The sequence below is a fragment of the Anas platyrhynchos genome, chromosome 7, assembly GCF_047663525.1.
Source record: "Anas platyrhynchos isolate ZD024472 breed Pekin duck chromosome 7, IASCAAS_PekinDuck_T2T, whole genome shotgun sequence".
Classification (NCBI taxonomy): domain Eukaryota; kingdom Metazoa; phylum Chordata; class Aves; order Anseriformes; family Anatidae; genus Anas; species Anas platyrhynchos.
Genome location: NC_092593.1, coordinates 20,779,687 through 20,803,675, shown reverse-complemented (window position 1 = coordinate 20,803,675; position 23,989 = coordinate 20,779,687). Strand labels below are relative to the sequence as shown.

The window sequence follows — 23,989 nt, the reverse complement described above, 5'->3', positions numbered from 1 at the left end:
CCAAGTAAAATGATGATCTTAGTTTTACTTACCCGTAAAGATTCCATGTAAGATTTATGACAATCTATGTGCAAAGTGTGACCACAGGTTTGTACATAAACACCTCCTTCCCAGCCTATTGACACTGCTTGAAGGCAGGAACTCTAAAAAACAATCAAAAATCCAGAACAAGTAAGAAAAACAAAGATACAAATATATATATATATATAAGGGTTAGGTTACAAGGTATTTACCAAAACTCATTTTAAGATTAGAAAAAATAGTTATTTGCATTCTATCTAAAAGACATATATTATGGAAATAATTTATCCAGATGAAAAATTATCTATTTAAGTGATTATTCCTTCAGAGGGGAAAAATATTGCCTAACTGGCAGGAAATGTCATATTTCAGTTAAGAACATGCAAAAGTAACTGTTATGGAAAAAAATTGGCCTGGTTTGTCCAAACTGTATATAGCACATTACTTTTTGATACTCCACACACACACACACGATCAAGAAATAACAATTAACTGCTTCTGTTTCCAACTTAAAATTTTCACTTCTGAGTGATATTATTCTCATGCCTCCTGAAATCTGTTGTTAGAGGAAGGACACAGTAGATAAACAAAAGAACTTATTGCTTAGCTCAGCTGAACAAGCCACTCAAGACATGAACAGATGTTTCCATTTTTATGCCAAAAGAAATTTAAGGATTAGCTTCTTTCAAGCAGAGATTTTTTATTTTTTTTTTAGCACAGTATTGACCTGGAAACTTGAAATCAGAAATAGCTAATTCAACAAATGGTTGAATCAGAACTGGAAGTCTTAAAAGCAAGATGCTTTTTCATTGCATTCTAGTATATTTTATACTAGTCTGTTGGTAGTGTTACCATATAGAAATGGAAAAAATACACTTCAGTGAGATCAGGCTTTTGAGTTCACAGTTTACTTGGAATGTCTTCCATTTGCAGGATGCAAATGTAAAAATAAAGCTACAGCATTACGTCAGTACTTTTAATCTATTCAATATAAAGTAATGTGCATTAACAATGGGGAACAATAAACAAACATGGGTATACGTTACCAACACACAAACTTGACACTTTCTCAGCATGAGAAACTGAGATATTATACAAATACCCCACAAATAAAGTGTGCTACTTTATTTTTAGGCGAATATCCATATTAAAAAAGAAAATCCTAGGTTAACTGAGGACAGCTTCATAGAAACAGTGTCTAATGTCATCAATGCCAAAAAGAAAAACTTGGCAAGTTTCAACTATCTGTGGATCACAGACTGAGAAAGCTAGCAACCATATCTGTCTAATTTTTTTTTTTTCCCTTCTCCTCTTTAAAGCCAATATGTAAGCTTCTAAATGCTGGTTATTTGGTTAAATCTGCCGAAGAGCTAATATGTCACCTGGGACTAATCTATAGACATGAATCTAGGGTCATGGGACACATTTCCTCCTCCCCCAGAATAATTTCTGGGAAGAGATTTGTATCCTTACACAACTGTTTTATATCGTAGCAGGGAAAATATCAGACAGCATTTCCATAAGGGTCTAACAGTGACTGAGTTCTGTTAAGCAAAAAGAATTGGCTCTCAAAATTAAATATGAAAAGCTGTAATGTATTGCTTTTAGTTATATGAAGCAACATAAAACTCTGCTTGGAACAGCTAACGGAACTGCAAAACAGACAATAATGTATCAATGGAAGTAAACGTAAACTTCAGTCATTTTGTACAGAGTTCAGGATATAGCAGAAAAGGATCAAGTCTTCTGCGGGCCCCTCATTCCCATCCACTCATCTTCACTTTCTCTGTGGTTGTTCAGAAAAAAATTACAGGTCAAAACTACTCTTTCTACTTCCTCTCTGCCACTGAAATACTTTTAACCAAGAGTAATTCTTAGTCACTTGTAATGAGCAGTTCTTGGTAAGACTGGGTCCACAGAATGGCTACAAGAAAGCTGGTGTTTTGAAAGTAATACTGAAGACAGCAAAAGCACATCTCAATCGTGTGGTCATGCTGATTTGTGAAATACCCACTTTTAGACAAGATCTGCACAGATATTTAACAAATATACATTCTGTAGGTACACTATTTGCCTGTGCTAAAAATGTAACCAGGGGAAAGCTAGACACTATTTAAAAATAAGGACCCTATCAAATGTAAACACTTCGTAACTACTGCAATACAACGAACTGCTGCTAAAAGTAGAAACGAAACTAGGAGGAAGACTCTTACTTGGTCATTTCCTTTACCTTTTCACACACCTCACTTCATAAATGGTAGTACTGTTCAAGTGAAATACTTACATCTTTAAAGTATCGCTGTAAAGTTGTAAGCCTCACATCATGCAGTGCTGCACAGGTATCCTTGGAGTATATCTGCTCCTCCTCAGTAGTTGGCAGTTTCTTTGGCTCAGTGCTATTGCGGCATTGTCCCAACACTGTATACAGAAAAGAAGCAAGAAAGAAAAACAATATGCTGAAGAGTCAAGAAAACAAGCAGCAAATTCTGGTTTGTAACTACAATATGTTGTGTTGATATTAAACAGTAAAAAAATTACTGAAGAAACTAAATTCTGAAAAGAGTGTTTTTGTACTGGAATTGTATACACACAGAGCTATTTTATTTTCTCTTTTTTTTTTCTAATGTCCATTTTCCTTCAGGTCTGCATATGTGCTACTTTTACAAAATAAACTGCAATAGCGGGGAATTAAACTGTTCACTCTTCTCCCAAACATTTAAAATTTCCCAGTATCCTTAGATCTACAGATAGCCTTAGAGCAGACCATCCATACATTGAAAGAGGACTTCCATTTCTTTCCATGCTCCATGAAACTCAACAATATTTATGCATGCATAATGAAAGCTGTAGAAACACTGCTTATCTAACAAGTCACATTTATACCTGAAGATGCTTGTAATAGTACAACTAGCCCTGTAGGTCTGTCTTCTGTAGAAGGACCACTTTGCCCACAAATTACACAATCATATATTGCCTCAGAAACATGCTGTTCCGATGTAGCTATCTCCATGGCAATATCAGCATCTGGCGATTCTAAAAAAGGATAAGAAAACCAGCATTATACAAAGGGCAAGAAATTCAGTCGCACTGATGTAGTGAAGAACACGTCAAAATCATTTCTCTATAGTTAATCTAAAACTAAAAAATTGAAGGTTACTTGAAACTAACCTTGCTGCCTCAAGAAAGACATCTATACAAGGAAGTACATGTTTTCCCATGTTCAAAACTATTTCTGGTGGAATTAAATGTTTAGTTTGTGTTCTGTAGTAAACTTCATCTTTTTAAAACATGAGTGAAGATAAGAAGCAACTTCTATTTCATTAGATACTATACTGAAAACTCAGAATATGTAGGGATGAAGGGTAATGAATATGAATCTCTACTAAAACCAGATGCTGATAACCAACATTTTCCTTCTAATTATTGCCTGAGTAAGTCTGAAGAAATAGAAAATAATTTTAAAGATGATGAGACAAGATTAATGAATTAAGCAGTAGTATCAACCCTAACATGCAGATCTGGTCATCAGGTCTAACTGCCAAATTGAGAGTATGTCAAGTGAGCTCCTTTTAGACAAACCACCTTAAAGACTGAGATGCCTTCAGGCTATACCCTGTAAGCTGTATAAGAATCAACAGTACATGTTTCAACATTTATGTTAACCTGGAAGTACCTGTTTTAATATATGTATTTTATATACATAAACTTGACACTTTTCCACCTTGGTTCTTCTATATCACACATGTATCCTTCCACAGAGTTAAAAAAAAATACTACTAGTAATCTGTCTTATCAATGAGCATGCTGTATGTAAGCAGTCATTTTGTAACATAAATGTACTTTAAGGAAACATACAATTCATTTTTTTTTTTTTTACATGAAACTTGGACAGTCCTTAAAAATTTGGGGTGCATTAACAAAGCAGCCTTCTGCTATTCTATATAAAATGTAGTGTGTAATTTAAAATTAACTATGAAAAAGTAGTATCTGAGATCTGTTTTTCCAGTCGTCCACATTATTATTTCCTAGGTACACAGACAGAAGTGCTAAAAGCTAAACATCAAAGTGCTGAAGCAATTACAACTAATGCAACTTTGTTCACATGACAAGTAGCAGTAGTATTTTTGGAGGCAGGGTGAGGGGAGGATGTTAAACAAAAGATAATGTATTGGAAGTTATTTCTTCATCTGGTTCAATATCACAGAATGGCTGAGGTTGGCAGGAACCTCTAGAGATCACCTAGTCCAACCACCCCACTCAAAACAGGATCAGCTACAGCAGATTTTACAGAGCTGTGTTCAGTAAGGTTACATTACAATCAATACTAAGTGAAGCCAGATTTTATCTGAAGTTAAAATGAAAATTCTTTACTAACAGTTTTCACACACTACTGATTTCTTAAGCTAAATTCAAGAGAAATTTCATGCACAGAAGGAGAAAAGTACAGCATATAGAATTATTTATGCAGTCTGTGCAGGAATAGACTGTGCCAAAATCCACTTGAGATGCTCTCTGCGTGAAAAAAAAAATAATCTAGAAATAAAGCAAAGAACTCTTTTTTGTTTTGGAAGAACCACAAGACTACATGATCCTCTCCTAAATGCTCAGGAACACATACACTCAAACTCCTGCTCTAGAATATACAGGTACTTTGCTTCCGTTCTTTCCTAGAAGATGAGTTATCAAAAAAAGAATACCACCTCCTGACCTTCAGGTATGCCCTTTATCTCCTTAAGTAGGCCAAGGTGCTGGATAAACAACCCAAAAACCTGAAGCGTATCAAGAGTCCTCATGCAGAAACACTTTTATGAATGCTCTTTTCCATAAGCCCACAGCAAGCTTAGAAAAGCCTGCTGCTATGAGGAGAGACGAGCTGGATTCAAGGCAGTGTCGTTCTTTGCTATGAAAGAATCCATGCAATGTTCTCACTCACAAGGCAGAACCAAAATTACGCAGTTTTAGTCAGTATTGATTTCTCAGTCTGTTACTGAGGGTCATATGAAAATGAACTATGATCTTCCTTGACTTACAGCTGTTAATACTGTACACATCTATCACCATCTAGTGGCAGTCAGATGTACAATGAACATAAAAAGCAAAATGCATCAACTGCAAGCATTTTTTTATTGCACAAGTCCAAGCAAGCAGAAAACCTAGCGGCAATTGTTTACTTCCTTCTGTTACATTAAAGCTGTTTTTCATATTTAACATCACCTCGTAATTGTGTAATGCATACTCACATATACCTGTACATCAGAAACACATGACACAACCACAGAGCTCCTGTCTTTACAGTTTTCTAAAATTATGTCAGTGAAACAAATTATGCAATCATTCACTATTTTTAGTAAGCATAGGAAGAGAATAGAGTGCGGCAATCTCATTTTGAACAATTCAGCAGAAGTTCTTAATATCAGCTAACATTCTACTGATAAAGTATCATTCATTCATCATGAATTCCATATTCTAAATCTAAGGAAAAAAGGATCTTAGTATTTAAAAGGTACTTTCAATCAATTTAGAAGTATATAGATCAGACACACTATTTCCAATGTGCAGACAAATCAAAAACAAGCTAATTTCAGAATTCAATGACCAAATAGATAGTAGATGTAGATACAGCTACATCTAGTGCTAGGTGACTTTAGGGCACAATAAAATTTCATAGGAGCTAGATTTCTAGCACCAAGGAGGACTTCCTAATAAATGATTTCCTCCAGAGATAGGAAAAAAATAAATGTCAACCTACACAAAATGCATGGGTAAGAGAAATAAGAAAGGAGAATCTACAAACCATGATTACTGGCTTAAACTAGTTTTTAGCTTCCTTCTGACAGCATAACTCCTGAGGTGAAAATAGATCAGTGGCAGTGTGTGTGTGTGGGGTGGAAATGAAGAAAACTCCACATAGAGTGATCTTCTCAATCTTGCCATTCTAGTCCTGCTTATCTTGCCTTCCAAAGTTCTGTCTCCGTGGAGCTCCTGTGGAAGCAGCAGACCCTGGCTCACTAGCTACAAGACCTACCTCTACATACCAACAATAAGAAGGCTAAGAAGGTATTTCAATGAAAAGAGCCACTTGTGTTACATCCTAGAACATTGCATTATTGAGAACAAAAGGAATCCTCTGTCAGCTGTTTTTAAATGATACAGGTACGGGGGCATATTAACCTTCAACTTCTCAAGCACGTTTTGCAGGAGCCTGCAGTTCTCTTCTGCAAAAACACTGTTGTCACACAACACAAGGTACCTCAACATGTCTCTGGAGATTCAGAAAGTAGGTACTGGCAACAGGAGCAAGGAGGACCGAAGTGCTTCTAGCTGCTAGGCCAAAGCCTGGCTTTACCTGCCAGCCAGCAGTCATATAAGACAGCAACTGTATTTTACGTTAATCACTCTTTGGAAAACAACCAAAGATGCTCACAGTTTTAAATCTTTGGGGGCGTTGGAGTTTACCTAATTGGTTTCACCCAGACTTACCCTAATGACATCAATGCCTCTGAACGAGTGACTTGGAAACACACAATAACAACATGGCATACTGGTATCAGTTCACCAAGTTTATTTTCTGAGGTTTGTCTGCTGTCAGAGCAAACCCCACAGCCTTACAGCATGTTCTGGAAGTTTTCTTTGCCCCTGGGAATTCACTCAGAAATCTGGATAAATATGAACCTCATTAAGAACAACAAAGTCCAAATCACTACAGGATGAAAATATTTAAACTGAGACAGAAACCTAGAGTAGTGCCAAACACTTTACTGGGTTTTAAAAGGAGAAACACTTTACTGGGTTTTAAAACCCATGGGTTTTAAAAGAAGTTTATTATTTAGTTCTTGGCTTAGATTTGTACTAATAGGAGCAAAAGACCCCAATTTACTAAATCCCAGCATTTGCCACCTCCTATCAAATACAGATCAGTCTGCTAAAATCTCCATTACATGATGTATTGCTGCCTTTTTTTTCTTTTCTATTTTGTACTCTCCCTAGTTTAAGGCTATGATTCACTCCCCTTCTTTCCCCTACTCAGCAAAACCTCAAAACACAAAGGGCTATGTAAAGGTGTCTAAACATGATAAATATAGCTTACAACCTCCGACTGTAGTCAATGTACTTCCTGCTGTACACGTTGTGTTTCAGAGTGGCCCTCTAGCATCAAAGCAACCATTAGTATGCTAATAGCCTCTGTCCTGACCCAGCATATATATTCTCAGGAGATCAGTACTTAATTTATTTTTCTATCTGGGTTCAGAAGATTGAGAGTTAGGAAATGTATGTCACCTTGCATTAGAACTGTTCACTCTCTTTTAAAAACTAGCTAAGGAGCATTTGCCTGAAGGACAAAATGATGTCCTGCTGCAACTGTGATAGGAAAGAAACAAAAAGATGGTACTGCGTGTTCATCAAAAGGCGTGCCCCAAAAAAGTAATCACATCGGGCACTTCAGATACAGCAAAAACTATACACAGAAATCAAAATATTTTAATATTTATAATACACAACTTAACCAATTTATTTTTTTTTCATTAACTTATATTTGATTAAACAGCTTTGTAGCTTGCCTGGAACGTATCAAAATATTTCATGTTTGTAAAACTTAGATACACATGTCATGACAAATATCACTGCAATTTGTTACAGGCCACCATTAACCTGAAGCAGAGGGATTTATTTTTGTTCTGCACAAGTTCAGCCTGAAAGGCAGCAACGTTTCCAAAATGTCTTGCATGAAGTTCCACATTATGATAGACAAACAATAGCTTCACACTGAGATAAACACTCAAAACAAAAATGGAGAAGCAGGTACACTAGGAGGCTACAGGGCCTATGGAGTTGTCTCTGTGTGACTACTTAACACCATTTTCACTCACTAGCTATTCGAGTATTTCAAGAGCTCTATCTACTGTTCTTAGTATGATGTTACTTGGTTTGTTTTTCTACTTCATGCATTTGTCCTGCAAACAGCTAGAGACAGAATACTGGATTCTGTTCCATTTCAATTCATTGACACAACTATTTTTAATTTTCACTTAATTACATCCAGCAAAGCAGTTGTCACAGAACATATATAGAAGATAAAAGGGAGCAAAAAATGGACAGTCTATGCAGTCAGGAGAAAGCTATTATGAAATTTTTGAAGTGCTATCCCCAGAAACCAGTTAAATGTGTTCTCATGTTTTCCCAATAGAACATGTCCATATTACAGAGGAGGAAAGCTGAGGAAAAAAGAAAGGATTCCTGCTTTTTCATATATTTCAAAAGTGCTAGTTTTCAATTAATTAATCCACACAAAAGTATTTTTCACTCCTCAGTTAAACACAAGTAAGCTAATCAAGATTCATATTTTGCTGTATAGAAACCTGTAAAGAACATATTCTCAAGAAAAACAGCTGATTCTGCTATATAGCCTGTAAATTACCCAGACTACAGTATCATCACTCAGAGCAACTAAGATCATCTGAAAATTATGCTTGCCTCAATTCTGTACATTAACTAAAAATGCAAAACCTTTGCCATATTAAAATTTGACACTCTATGGTGAAATCTTAAATGCAATGTTGAAGAGAGACTAACTTTGGAAAGTTTTATATTAAAAAGTAAATACTTAAAAACACAACACAAAATGTAATCACAACATCTACTGTGTAATAAGAAATTTTATTTCCTTCAGATAATGTGCTGTTCTTAAGTACTTTCAAGACCATTTAGCTCATTCCTTAGCAATTACATGTTCAGTATTATCTGCTCTAGAAAACATGACTAAGCTGCATAATTCTTTAGTTCAGTGGTAGAGTTTGTGTGTCTTTTTGTTTGTTTTTAACTGTGAGTAAAACCAGCAATACTTGCATGAAAAAAATTTACAGTAACCAGCAACACAAAAACTTACCAACATCCATGGCAGTTTCCATGAAGCTTTTCTGCCTTGAAGCAAATTCAGCCAACAATTTCTGTTGCCTTTCTCTGGCCTTCTGTCGCCTGAAAAAAAAAAAAAAAAAAAAAAAAAGGACAGTGGAAGGATGTGGAAAAATAAGGCAGTGGGAAGTAAGTGTAAAATGGAAGAAAATAATTTATACCGTCAGGTTGATTACACTTACCACATTAAACAATCTCATTCAAAAATTCTAGTTTTCTCTAAATAAGGGATTCATTTTCAAGATTAAAGAAAAAATCTATTATTCTAAAAGTAGACTTAAAGAAATAAAAGCAAACCAGCAAAAGGTCTGAAGTCCAGAAGGAAATAATAAAATCCTGTCCTAAAATACCTCCAAAGGATCCTTAACAGATTAAGGCTTGGTATCATTAAAAACAAACCAAAACACCAGCACCACCGAGGACCTTATTCTTGAAAGTTACCTTTCTGCTACACCAATGAAGAATAACAGAATGAAATGCCAAGTGTTGCAGAAAAACAAGTACTCACAAACAAACAAATTAACCAACTACTACAAGTAGATAATAATAATAAAGCCTACCTCACTCACTCTTGATATCAAGCCTGATGCCAAGGGAAACAATTACGAGTAACTTCTTTTCCAGCTAAGGCTCCTCATCCTGGCGTCCTCTCCCCGACTTCCACCCAAGACACTGCCAACCAGCAGCTTTTATACCTTGACTTAAGTTTGAGATAGCCTCCAGTTTGAAAGCCCTTATCTTTCTGGAGCCAAGCTGACTTCACTGATTTTTTCCTTATTGTTTAACACAGCTCTAGATTTACAAATGGAAGGCATTAGTTAAGATGCATTCTCATCTGTCCTTAAACTGTATTAGTGACCAAGGCTATATGACCAGCTATTCTGTAATTCCCCTATTGCTCCAAACATTAACTACAGAACAGCACATCTTTTGTTAGTTCAGTAAAAACAGCAAGTTATTTATCAGACACTACTTAAGTGTGCCCGCTATTTTTCATCGCACTGCCATCTGAAAAATTACCCTTCTCCACAATGGTACAACTCACCGTATATTCACTCTAAAGCCAACATCACAAAGATCTTGATCCAAACCTGCAAAGGGATGTCCAGCTCCCAGTTCCATCTCCACTGAATCTGTATGGTACTATGTAAGTTTTTACTTGTACTATTTGTACTATTCCTTTGCAGTGTTACAAATTAACAATACATAGTAATATCTCATCATTTTTTCCCCCTTCCGTTTGTTTTTCCTGAGCAGGGCATGGCTTTTAATACTTGCTGTCTCAGATAAGAAGACCATTAAACTATATTTCTGTTCTCTTCTTGTTTTCATCTTCATATCCTAAACCAATCCTTCAAGGTTTTACTTAGGGATCCTATTATTTTTATAGCAACATTTCACCTTGTTTTTAAAATACCCTGTAGGATGTACCATTTACATCCCGCATAATCTCTGCATAATCTCTTTCTGTGCTCATCAGTGTCTGGTTTTGCTATATTTTTACACGTGTCACTATCTACCCACTACAGTATGCATATTTACCCAAGTTGCCTCTTCCTAAAGTACCAGTTGACAAGAGGTAAAGTTGATAGAGGAAATGGGAAAATTCAAGTGGGGAAAAAAAATCAAACTCGCACTACAGCTGCTCACCACACGGAGCTCGTGGAAACCTACATGTCCCATGGATGGGGACTTCACAGAGGGAAGCTCTATCAGAGCTACAAATCCTATTCATCAGCACTAATAACATTTTTTTTTTCCTCCTAGTTAGAAATAACTAGAGTTACTGACAAGGAATTCAAGAACAATCACTTGGCATCTGAGTCCTCTTTAGTCCCTGGTACTGCCTAATCACCACTGTCCTGGCACAGAAACAGACTTGCACATGCTCAAAGCAGCTAACGTAACGCAACTTGTTACCCTGAAGTGCCCTGTTTATACGTCAAAGCTTTGAACTTGTTTTCCTAAAGGCACCTTAAAAATCTGAGTACCTCTGTCCCTTTATCTGTCACATTTTACTGCCATCATTTCTCAAAATAACTTCTATTTACAACAAACTTAAGATTCATTATTTCTGAGGATCATATCAGGGCATTTATTAAACCTGTTTTTATTTATTTCTCCCTGGGAATTTCTCAATATATGTCTCAGCTGAAAGCAGAGTGACTGTAAATAAAGGCCTTTAATAAGAAGACATAAACAAACTCTGACAGATTCAGAACAGCTCTGTAATTTTCCATGATGGCCCATGGGGGTATGACACTGCAATTGAAAAATACTGCAGGCAGCTCAGGCTCTCTCTTCTAGTTCTGTATTTTGGTTTCTATAGTGACAACCCCTTGCCTGAGCGATGTCAAATTTGTCATTATATGTCAAAGTAACCAAAAAGGGTGATCACTGAATGGTCAGTCTGCTTGATCTTCATTAATACAAAACTGGACTTGGAAAAAGGAAAAAAAAATTGAAAATGACAGCCTGACTATAATAAGCAATGAGATTATATATGATGTTATTATATGTATTATTACATTACATAAGCAATGAGATTAGTCACTTCAGTCATCACATTGTCCATTAATAAATTCCACAGGTCCTCAGCTCTTTCATGGTTTTGAGGGGAGGAAAATAGTCACTCAGACACAAAGAACTGGAAACATTCATTTTCACTATTATGTTAGCCCTAGAATTTAACTTAAAGTATAAATGCACACAATAGTTAGTTTCAAATATCACGTCTTTTCTAGAGGGAAAGAAATAACCTTAGCCTTTTCTATATGGAAAGTTACGTGATTAATTGATTCTTATGCTTCTCCTGTACATAAATCTAGCACTACTGAGCACCAGATCAATCAATAGATGCAGAACATCTATTGTTCTTCTAACACCCCATTATTTTCTTATTAACATTACCTTTCTTCTTTATCCAAAGTTTTCTTCTCTGCAGAACTAATCTTTTTTGGTGGTACAGGAGGTGTCACCTTTCTGCAAATCTCTTCAATTATACGTTTATTCAGTCTGCTCTGTACAGCAGCTTTCAATAAAATTCTTTCTACTGCTGTCATTCCATCACCATGAGAGTATCTTGGAATTTCTGGGTGGATTAAAACATCCACATCATCCAACCACGGAGGATAGTAAGAGTTCTGTTTTCCTGAGAGTTTATGATGCAACTTAATCAGCAAGGACAGTATACTTTCTTTGACTTCCAGAATAGCTGTGGTTAGCTGTGGAGTTGCACCAGGTGCTGACCATTTCATTGATGCTTTTGGCCGAACCACTTGATTTGCCTCACTGGTGTTCCGATTGATGATTTCTTGAAATTTTTTTCTACGTTCTGCAACCAAACTGAACACTTGAGCTGTCCCTGAATTCTTGGAAAAAAATATAAATTTTAACTTTCAAAATACAATTAGAAACAACGTACATTTATAAAACTATAGAAAATATTTTAAATTAGGAGGAAATGTATGAAACATTTTAAGGTTTTCTCTCTTCCAAAGAATATTGAAATTTTGTGCATCAGAATATTAACCCCACATCATACTTTTATACAAATCTGAAATATGCAGCTACATAAAAAGACAAGTACAAAAAAATTGTCTGTAACAAAACAACAACTGGCTTTACTCTTAAACTTAAATTCTGTTCTCCAAGGAGTAGTTTCTTACTAAAATTATAGATATGCCTGAAAGAGTATCCTTAAGCCAATTCTTTAGCATAATTCTACTGAGCACTGCTGCACAACATAACACAATCTCACACAGATGAACCCTGCACATCCCCAGGAGCACTGTCCACCTTATGTGGACTTATTAGGTGAGACCCAGAAACCGCACACACCCACATCTGCAAGCAGAGCTTGCTATCCAACACCCATGAGAACAGTTACACTAATGGCAGAGCCCATTCAGGTGTTTCTGTTCTATGCTACCCTTGTTTGCATTCCCAAATTAAGGAAACATTGAAGCGACTCACATATACTGAAGTCATAGCTGAGATGTTTCCTGAGTATTTTGAACATAAGATTCAAAACTTGTTAACATCTTACCCACTTCTCAGAAGTCTAGGCAACCAAATACTTCAAAGATCCAGTATAAAGATGGGATTCTGAACTTCACCTAACCTACCTTGTTTGTTTTCATCTACTGCATCTAACATACCTGCTTCAAGTTTTAAAGTATTTTTCCTAATATTAACATGCAATAGGAGTATCTAATGCATTTCACTACAACACCTTTCTTTACCTCCAGCGTACAATAATCAGAAGTGCTGTATACAAAAGCAGCCTTTACAGACAGATTATATTACCTAGTGGCTACAAACCTTTTGGTTTTGCCAAAAAAAAAAAATATGTATTTTTATTGCCATTACTCATTTCAAATGCACTTGCAATGAAAAGTTAAACTAACCAAGATTTGAGTAAGCTAGAACTACTTTATATTATTAAATGTTAGTGATATCTTGACAAGACAAAATGAGGCCTAAACAAAAAGCTCAAGCAGTAAGCTAACAATGACATTGTATATTTGATATAAATTTTTAATTTGAAAATATGTATTAAAAATGTAAAGACAATATGTATTAAAAACGTAAGGACTTGTTTTTCCTTAGAAGTTTATTACCTAAGGTTAAAATCAAAAAATATGAAAAAAGCATGAATCCTTTCAATATAAATTAAAAGGAATTCAAGAAAATTAGAAGATTTCACTGAACATTAAGGTTAGAACAATTAAAGCCATGTTGCTAGTTAATTGCTTAGGAGAACAAACTGCACGCAGATCTACCTCTCTCTGAAGGCTCTTCCGCCTTGAACACTGGTAGATTGAGGACAAAAAAAATCATTAAATATAACATTTGGAAGGAGATACGTGAAACATTTTCTATTTCTGCTATCAGTATACTTAGAAAAAAGATTACTGAAGAAAAAATAGTATTTTAAGAAATTTATAAAAAGAAATACAGCCTACACCCCCCACCCTCCAAACGAGACAAAAACAGGCAATAGGAAAGAGACCAGTGTTTTTATATACTTACTTGTGATGAAGCTAAACCATCTGAACTGGTACTTGCAGGTGGTTCTTTCTTCACTTCTGGAGCAGTTTCTGGTACTCTTACACGGACATAATTAATGAAGTGACGCATGTTAGAAACCAAGTTACTACCTGGAAACCAACTATCATGACAACGTTCTTGTCCACCTGCAGATTCCTTAAAAAATAATAAAAAAAGTGTACATTCTCTTATGTGTCACAATAATTTATGCAGCTTTTATAATGGTACTGCAGAAACCATAACCTTTTCATGAGATGTGAATAGTACATGCCTCACTGAAGCCCATCTAGCTTTTAATTATAATAACTGATACCTACCCTGAGGACTACAGCTCTGATAAATATATATATATAGTATGTTATCAACACTATGAAACAAAACCAAAAGAAACTACACGGGGTAATACAAAGCTGCATAATCTAAGATTAATACAAACTATACACAAGTCAAGCCCAAAAAAAACAGCAGATCCTTAGTCATATTAGAAAAATATCACTGATCAAAGTGCCCAGTAATAATGGTTTCATTTGAAAATCTAGAAATTGAACCAAGTTTTAGATTAAATTCCTTTTTTTTTTTTTTCTTCCAATCAATTTCAAGTACTGATTTACAGAATAGTAAGGATGCAACTAATCTGTGTTGCCAGGTTATCGGTACAGAAACCATTTCAACACAAGAAAAGATAGTAAATTCCTCTTCATATGAGTATACAGTTTTTTAATATTTATTGCTTAGCTGATTCCTGCTTTAAAAAAATGTTTTATTCTAAAGCACATGGTAAAATTAGTAAACATTTTTTTTTGTTTGTTAAATATTGATTCATTAGACAAAACTTCCTCCCCCCCCTCAGAAAGCCTTCTTACCTCTTCCTCTGATTCTTGTTCTGGAGAATTTTCCAACCCCAGCTCAATCAAATACAAAACCATGCAGAGGACATGTTCTGACAAATTCTGATGATCCATTAATATCTAGGCAGAAAAATAGACATTGTAAAAGGCTTTATCTTTGATATTCCCACAATCTCTCTTATGAGAAAAAAGCAGAAATTTCTAAAAGCATGACAGACATCTATAACCTAAATTGGGAGGTAAAGCAAGAAAACAAAATTCTCATACGAATAAACTCAAAGCACTACCTACCAATTTACTTTGCATGACCTTCCAGGTTACCCACACCAAGAAAGGTACGAGGCCTTGAGCTACATACGTAACTATTTCTTTATTTATTTTTCTTTCAATACATAATTTTATTTCACGTGCTTTCGAGAGTTGTATTGTGAGACACGAGCATCGATTAAAAAGAAAAGACTAGGCAGGCAAAACAACATTAATACACTATATGAACTTTAACCACCTCAGTCATTTTGATGTTGTTTTGTGGTGTTTTTTTTAAGCTCAATTAGCAAGAGGAAGAACAACTCTAATTGAAAGTATTTCCTCCTAAGAACAAAAATTAAAAGTTATATAAATTTGAACCTGACTGTTCCAAATAAAATCTATAAAAATATGATTCTAAGCACTCCTGCTCTAGGAAGTAGAAGTAAAATATTAGACTTAATGAGAATTATAACCATACCTTGTAAAGAAGTGTGAAAAGCACGATGTGCAAGGTTTTACAGTGTAAAAGCTTTATGAGACCTTTGTAACTTGGATGTAGTGGCGTCCTCTTCTTGTAAGGAGGCCATGGGTTGCCAGGAAATTTACCACTTTGCTTTAAACTGTTGAAACACAATGTACTTATGTTAGATGTTGCAATAATGTGGACAACTGTCACTGTTACAGGCCCATGCAGCAGTCTTTGTTCAGACCAGTTTTAGAACTGACAACCATTTCTCAGCCATTTAATTTCTCTAAGCAACATTCCAAAAAACTGAAGTACACACAGAATCCAGTCCTACTTTTCTGTGGATTACCACTGCTTGAAATGACATTTTTAAAGCTATATAAATTGTTTACTACTGCTATGAATTGAAGAATTCCATTTTCATTCTAAGAGGCACATAGAAGAGCAAGAAAACTTCTCACATCACTAAAATCCATGTGTTAGTCAGACATCAAACATAGAAAATTCTCTCCTGCAGTACTGGGTTACAGGCAACAGCAGGAAATGCTAGACATAATTTACAACTTCATAGATACAACGGTATTGGTAGAGCCAAATATACCTAAGTAAGTGTTAAATTCAATGTGGAGCCACATTTCTAATACTGAGCTGGAATCCAGTGCGCTACACAATGCAGATACTTAACATCACTAGCTGTCTCAAAATCACTTACAGTGTATGTTTACAGTGAGTTTTGACTTAATACAATAAGCACAAGGGCAGAGAACAAATACAGTGAAATTTTCTGAAGAATGTTTTGAACCTGATTTTTATTTCCCAAGTTATGAAATAAAAGAGATCCAGATTAAATTAGTTGAAATTCCGATCTGTAAGGGTAAGAAGTTGTACTGAATAGAATATAAGGGACAGAAAACGGACCAAATCTTGTTGCATCTTAGAACTTAAGAGTGCCCATGAGTGTTTAAATCAGAGCTCATGTAATTATCCCATGGTTTCTGTCATACATGAACATACAGAAATAAATGCATCATCTTCAACATAATTTCAACACACCCGTTACAGAAGCACAGAATGGTTATGGGCAGAAGGAATCTCAATGTTATCCAGTCCTCAGGCAGGCAGGGACATCTAGAGGAGCCCAAGGACGTGTCCAAGCAGCTTCTAGAGATTTCCAAGGAAGCAGACTCCCTAGCCTCCCTGGGCAGCCCTTCCCAAAGTTCTGACACATGTACAACAAAGGAGTGCCTTCTGATGTTTAGGTGGAACCTCTTGTGCTCCAGGTTGTCTACATGGGCTGTCTATACACTTACAAGCTATTTACTCAAGGACAAACGTGGGGCCTGAAAACATTCATAACATCATTAACACTCCCAGGCAGCAAAAAAACAAAGATAAAAAAAAAATTGCAATAAATGACATGACATTACATTTCTAAAACTGATCCAACTTACAAGGCTGTGTATCTGTCCATTGCAGACTGTACATCTCTACGGTAAACTGTTCGGAGTATTACCATTACAGGGTCAAATTCCTTATCCCAGACTTCAGCTGTTGTTTAAAATAAGTCACATGTTAAAATTCTCTTTATAGACACTACAACTTATTCCAGAGTTCCTTCTTAATTATATAATAGAAAAATACATAATTAAAGCTAATCATTTTTTCAGCATAGTACATATTCTTTTGAATTCTTACTAACAATATTTCGTACTTTCTAGATTAATGATTACTACTACTTATGAACTAATACTGCTTATCTAGACATCATGCTTTCACCATCAAAAATATTTTTCCCAGTTCCAAGCCAGAAAATTAACCATTAAGGCAATAGATCTTTTCTATTAAGCAACTTTACTTTACTGTCTTCTAGTTCTGTTTTCTGTTAGATAGCATTTTACTATGTGGGGGGCAGAGGAGAAAGAATCATACATTCCTGATTAGAAGACAGCTGAAACACACACAGAGGATTTTATTATATATATATATATTTAATTCAAATTAATTTGAGGTATATTTAAGCACTCAATTCTAAGTAAATGAAGGCAGCCCCAAAACACATTTCTCTGTACTTTTCTCTATGCATCTTGCTTCACACCTTTTAATTTCAGAGGATATCTAACAAAACATTGTAATTATTTTTCAGTTGGAACTTGATAAGCTCATGCACACTTGAAAATAGGAAATAAAGACTGCAGAGCAGATAGCAGGTAAGCAATAATTAACTATTAAGGGTGAGCCAAATGACTGTACCTTAACATAATCTTTCGTTCATTCCTGACAACAGCCAAGTTTCTTCTCAAAAAACATGTGATCAATCATTTACAAACCTGTCTTAGTTTTTTAACTAGCATACAAGCATTATTTTAGCATTTAAATCTTTCTTATTCACATTTTCTTTTGTAGCTTTAAATAAATATGCTGAGTAGCTTCTCAGAGCAATCAAAAAATACAGAAGTCTGAGCAGAGTATTAGTAAAAACATTCTGTTTAAATGCGACTTCTTATGGACTTGTAAATGGAAAGAAAAAGTTTCCAACCTAAAGGCAAATTAAGATGTCCCACTCTACAAATCATTTTGAAGTGGTTAGCTCCTGTGACACGGCAATATGAATTCAAGATTAAACTCAAGAAGGAAAACAAGGGATAACAGAAATTTAGCTCCAACAGCAGGCCTAACACCATGTAAACATTTACAACATTCTTCCAAGTTTTCACAGGCAAAAGAGAAAACTGCCTATAAACTAAATGGCTTCAAATTGTCAGGCCCAACACTGCCAGTTCTCAAGTCATCCCGTAGGGAGGAAGGAGTTAATTCATCTTCAGCTATGCTATGAACTGAAGCACAACCAGAGCACATGGAGCATTTCAGATTCCTAGGAGGCTTATCTGCTCAGTGACAGGAAATGGAACACTGAGTTCTTAGATTCTTCCTCTCCTTTGATATATCAACACTGTTGAATCCTATTTAGAGGGAAAGCAGGTCAGGGAAAAAGCTTGTCATTTTTGTACTGCATGCACTGCAGAATTACAGAACAATATTCTGTACCTTGTCTAGCTTGAACTTTGTTCTAGACCCTCACTATTGACTGTGAAACATGTTACATATTAGGATATTTAAACAAAATAATTATGTGTCATGATATTTTTAATTATAAAAATGTGAGCAAGTTCAAAAGAAAAGCCTTTGCCACTGACACCCTGCCAGTGTAAATAGTTATAACTTAAAAAAAAAAACAAAAAAAAAAAAGACACATTCAGTAATCACATGAATGATTAAGTATATAGATCAGTGAAATACAAACAACATGATCCTTCAGTTCTTCACTTTTTTTTTTTTCTAAGGACACCTGGTTAATACTAGAAGCTCACTTTTACTCTACAAAGTATAGAACTAAAAGCCATTAAGAAGCTTTAGCAATGCTCTTAAATACAATAAACAACATAATATAAATATTATATTAACATATAATATGTAATTATATAATATAGAACTATATAACTATATAATTACAATATTATAATATATAAATATAATAACAATGGAGAGGTCAGCTTTGTTGTTATTTTGGGGTTTTAATTTTTGTTTGTTTGAAACAGAAACAAAATAAACTCTGCTTAAGCTTCTTACTAGTGAGTATATTATAAGAGCACACTGATTACCATACCTTTTGGTGTGTACATTCCTTGCTGCATGGAACCTCCAGGTTCAAAAACAGGAGCTTTAAAATCAGCAACTGCTGACAAGACTGATTCAAAGCTTAAGCTTCCTGGAATAATTCCACTTTTAGGATTGGGGTTTTCTGGAATGTAATGCTTGTATTAAGGAAAGCAAACTTTACACTTAATTACAGTACACAGCATTTTACTTCCATAGACATTTTCACTAATTTCTGAGGCCACACTTGGGCAGTTCTCTGTGTTTACCACAAGAGGTCTGTATGCTCCAGATACTATGGTTACCAGAGTGAACCAATTGTGTCTACAACACAGTGTGTTCTTTTGTGTTTTTTTTTTTAAACCAAGCCAGTTGCTACACACTTACTCAAAAGGCAAGTATTAAGTGAGAACTCAAAACTACAAACCCCCTGTGTATATAAACAAGTTTTTGTGCTTTCCACCATTTATGGACACTTATGCTCTCTTAATACCAAGACTATTTTGCATTTACAGCTAGGTGCAGAACAAGCAAGTAAACAGCTTGGTATTCACACACGCCATGCAATTCTCCAGCTGCGACTGGCTACTTCTCATTTTTGGTAGTAATACTTAATCAGCCTACTGACAATACCACAAATGACAAGTAGCAATTGCAAATAAGTGAACTTCTGCTTAGTGATAAGTGACTGCTCATACAACAGGTTTACTTATTTTACATACTTTGGTGAATCGCTTAGGAAAAATAATCAAGAATGCGAAAATGCAGTATTGGGAACATCACAGAAGACATAATGAAAATAATGTAAATGGAAACTGGTTTTGAAAATATAATAAACAAAGATAAAATTGTATATGATATATCCTGAGTTGCTAGGATCTTATGGTAATAATTCAGAATCCATATTCTGTATTTCTAACTCTCAGACTCCTCCTTTCCTACCTTTATAATACCTAGTATTTTTGCCTAATGCCCACCACTGGATTGCAAACCACTGGGCAATTGCTGCTAGGTATTTAATTTGCCTATGCAGCTTAGTTCATTTACAGCAGTAAAACCTATTTGTACGGAACTGTTCTGGGATGTGAACCATTACTACTGTGCAGAAAGATCTAGAGTTTGCTCTTGTTCAGGCAAGATACTTTCCCCCAAAACAGATACATTTCACTTTAATTTCAAAGCAGCATTTTGATATAAAAAGCAATAGCTAATAGAAGTGGCTTCTTTTTATAATAGGATATGAATAACAATAATTAAAGGCTAAAAACAGATAAACCTGACACTTGGTTACACTTTCTACAATGTTATTGGAAAACAGACTTTGCTTTTCACCTGACTTTTGTAGTGTTAAAACAATAATAATAATAATAAAAATAAAAATACCAGTTCAATATTTTGTATCAAAAACTATTTAAAACTATTACAAAGTCTTGCATATTCTGTACAAAAGACCAAAGCTGGAACAAACGCTTTTGCTGACAATACTTATATGCAAACACATCTTTACAAAACTTGTTATAATTACATAAGCTAAAAACACGATGCTGAAGCTCCCAAATCCCACTAATCTCCAGTACTTGTCTTCTTTCACCTGTATTAGTTAATATATTCCAAGGATATGAGATCCAATAATGAACTGTGCGTCCTGTCATTCATACAGAGTTGAGCTACCATCTCTGCTCTGAGGATCTCATCATCTGTCATTCCTAGAATAAAGTAAAAAAAAAAAAAAAAAAAAAGACATTAAAACACCATGACTTAAAAACACACAATCAGCAAACATTTGTCATCAATACAAGTTACATTTGATACAAACATTAAGTATTGATACAGTGCTATAAAAGTACGGCAAAAAATGGGAAGGGGCTGCACACAGGGAGCTATACTCAAAGGTTGTGAAAGGGACACAACCTCAAACAGAAGAAATAAGTACAAACTGAAACTGCTTGTCATTCTGAAAAAAATAACAAATTTTTTTGCAATCACAACAAAATCACTTAATTTCATTAAAGCCATTTTTCTCCTTCTCCACATATTTTGTCATATTTTGTCCATTTCTAATTCAGAAGGGATTAAAACTCAGTAACTGGAGAGAATGAAACTGTGTGTTGAACACTCTTCAGTAATATTTGGCTAATCAGCTTTATTGTGGCAACTAAAGGTTGGGAGACTTGAAAACGCACAGCCACGTTATTTACATAGAAGTATCCCTACAGCAGTAGTTCTTACCTAAATGTAAACGAAGACTTAACAGAAGGACCAAAAACGTTAATGCTCCTTCCAACATGGACCTTTCATGCTCTGAATCAAGAACTGTATTTTGATGCTGTGATGCCATTGTTAACAGATCTACCACCTTAAATCTACATAGCAAAGAGCAAAGTCAGAAACATTGTTCTCCAACATCAAAATACTAACGTTAAATGTACTGATTAACTCAAGGCACCATCTAAATCAGCTCTAAATTAATATAAAACAATATGCATGTAATGCAGAAATATGCAAATAGATATGAAAACTCCCTTAATTTCACATTTTTACAGAACTGTGGGATGTGCTATTTATTCCACATGAAAACACTTTGTATTTATGAAGATATTAGAGTTAATACCAATTAATGTTTTTAAACCCTGACTTTATTCTATAGCCAGGAAAGCAGGCATCCTTTCTGTGGCTCTTAACATTGCAGTTCTATTTTCTACTTCCAGTTAGCATATTCTGAAAGCTTACATATGAACTTGTGAAAGAAAAAAAAAAAAAAAAAAAAAAAAAAAACAAACACACCACAACCCACAAACACTATCTCACACTCTGAAGATAAGTAAACAAAATATCTCAGGTTTCACTACTGTAAAACAAAAGCCAATCATGTATAAAGTTGAGGATGTGAGATAGCTCTTTATCCCAAGTCCTTATTTATGTATTATTTTTGGCTAGGCAAAGTTGTTCCACTAAAGATTATCAGATATGCACCTTTTCTCTCACATGGCATTAATTAGTCAACAGCTAGGAAAACACTGACCAAGAACAATCTTTTAATCCTACCTTTCAAAAACTGATGAAATAAAATAATCTGGGTCAAGCCTAGAGGCACAGACCTGTGGAAAGAGAATGAATTAACTTTGTTTAGTAGTTTGTTTTCAAACAAACACTGGCTTGGCTTCTCAGAAAACTTACTTGCAGCAGATAAATGTCAGGATCAATCATTGAATTGCAGAAATGAGACTGCACGTAAGTCATTGCCTGTCCTTTAATTTGTAGGCCATTTCTAACCCACATGTTGCTATGAATTTCAGAAAGGCTTGCCTGTTCAGGAAAAATAAAAAATACATATACAAAAATTGATAATACAACTGTATAATCCAATGTTAGCAGATCAGTGTATTATTATACATATTCATACATGTATACTATAATTGAATAATAATTTACTTCTCACAGTGAGTCAGGGATGAAAAGGAATTAGTGCAAGTCTACGAAACAGATACCACATCTAAATACAAGAATGTATTTCAGACAATGAAATGCAGTGATTTTTTCCCCCCCTCTCCCTTCCCTTCCCCCCACAACTGCATTCCCCCAAATCTTAAAAAGGACTCCAAACATGGTGTTATCAATGGTTAAAAAGAAGTTAGGTATAAAAGTAGTGATTACGAATACTACTCAGTATCATTTACATAAAATAAAATTTTATAAATAAGAATAATGCAGCAGCAGCAACCACTCTTGAATCCGTATTGAATTTTCAGATTGAGTTTTCTTTTCAACTTGCACTCCATTAATAGCGACTCCATGAACAAACTCCTGTATTCAAACTTGGTTATCCTGATATCCTTTCTGGAAGTGATCTAGTGAATATTGTCATCACACTTCTCTAAATTGTATTGTTAACTAACACTACATTTGATTTTGGAAACAGGAGGTGAAAAAAAGTTCATCCAACTCAGTATAGTCTATTTATTATATTGTCAATTATCATTATTTTGATATTTTACAATTAATATTCCCCCATATTAAATACTTCTAAATATATTCAAATTACCAGGGCTAAAATAATCAAACATAAGTGGGTTTTTTTGTTTGTTCGTTTTATTATTATTATTTATTTTTTATTGTGTATCTCTACATCTGCATCAAAGACAGAAGCCTGCCCATACCTGAATCTGTAGTGGGTGAATCATTAGTTTCATCAGCATCTCCTGATCCGGCAAGATAGTATCCAGATCTAGTTCTTGGCACTTGACAGCCTAGAAACAAAAGCAAGTACAGATTGTACTGAATAATCACACTCCACAGGGATTTTCCATCTTCTGTGCAACTAAAAACACATGCTTACCTTACTTAAAAACATTGCAAAGTAACGATGCAGTGGCAAATGAAAAGTAACCTGGTTCGGAGCTGGCTGAAAGTAAAATACAGATACTTTAACAACACATATAAAACGAAAAAAGACACACACCTCTAAGTGTCTTTGTCACAATCACCAAGAACGGTATCTTTCATGTGGACTTACTTTCCACTAACCTACTATATTAATTAATTCCCCTGCCCTTTCTAAGGATTCAGAAATGTCCCTTATTCAGACTCCCACAGATAGTCTCTTACTAAGCCCCCAGTAGGTAACAACACCCTGAATTGACTGAAAGAGTATCCTTGCTAAGGTAGCAAAGCTGCCTCCCCATTACTATATCAAAGGGGACTTCCGTCTTGTCACAACATTCAGCAGAAAAGTAATACAGCAGCATTTCTGTGAAGACCCACACAGATTAAGTCTGCACCAGCAAATTTA

At 35.0% G+C, this 23,989-nt stretch overlaps 1 protein-coding gene across 7 annotated transcripts in view; it reads right to left on the bottom strand.

Moving 5' to 3' along the window:
• The window catches only part of UBR3 (ubiquitin protein ligase E3 component n-recognin 3), a 104,076-nt gene that overhangs the window by 43,908 nt on the left and 36,179 nt on the right, over positions 1-23,989 (bottom strand). For 4 of the 7 annotated variants that reach the window (XM_072040915.1, XM_072040914.1, XM_072040917.1 and 1 more), the window contains 17 exons: positions 23,537-23,602; positions 23,358-23,447; positions 22,378-22,506; positions 22,246-22,298; positions 21,430-21,563; positions 20,822-20,906; positions 19,211-19,353; positions 16,998-17,094; positions 15,559-15,700; positions 14,847-14,951; positions 13,966-14,139; positions 13,716-13,745; positions 11,842-12,302; positions 8,906-8,994; positions 2,905-3,054; positions 2,306-2,439; positions 33-143 (listed from right to left, as the gene is read on the bottom strand). In XM_072040915.1, coding sequence (XP_071897016.1) covers positions 33-143; positions 2,306-2,439; positions 2,905-3,054; positions 8,906-8,994; positions 11,842-12,302; positions 13,716-13,745; positions 13,966-14,139; positions 14,847-14,951; positions 15,559-15,700; positions 16,998-17,094; positions 19,211-19,353; positions 20,822-20,906; positions 21,430-21,563; positions 22,246-22,298; positions 22,378-22,506; positions 23,358-23,447; positions 23,537-23,602 — 2,193 coding nt within the window. Of the gene's footprint in view, positions 1-32; positions 144-2,305; positions 2,440-2,904; positions 3,055-8,905; positions 8,995-11,841; positions 12,303-13,715; positions 13,746-13,965; positions 14,140-14,846; positions 14,952-15,558; positions 15,701-16,997; positions 17,095-19,210; positions 19,354-20,820; positions 20,907-21,429; positions 21,564-22,245; positions 22,299-22,377; positions 22,507-23,357; positions 23,448-23,536; positions 23,603-23,989 lie in introns of all 7 variants that reach the window. The other 3 variants (XM_072040916.1, XM_027462188.3, XM_027462185.3) reach the window with 2 other exon arrangements.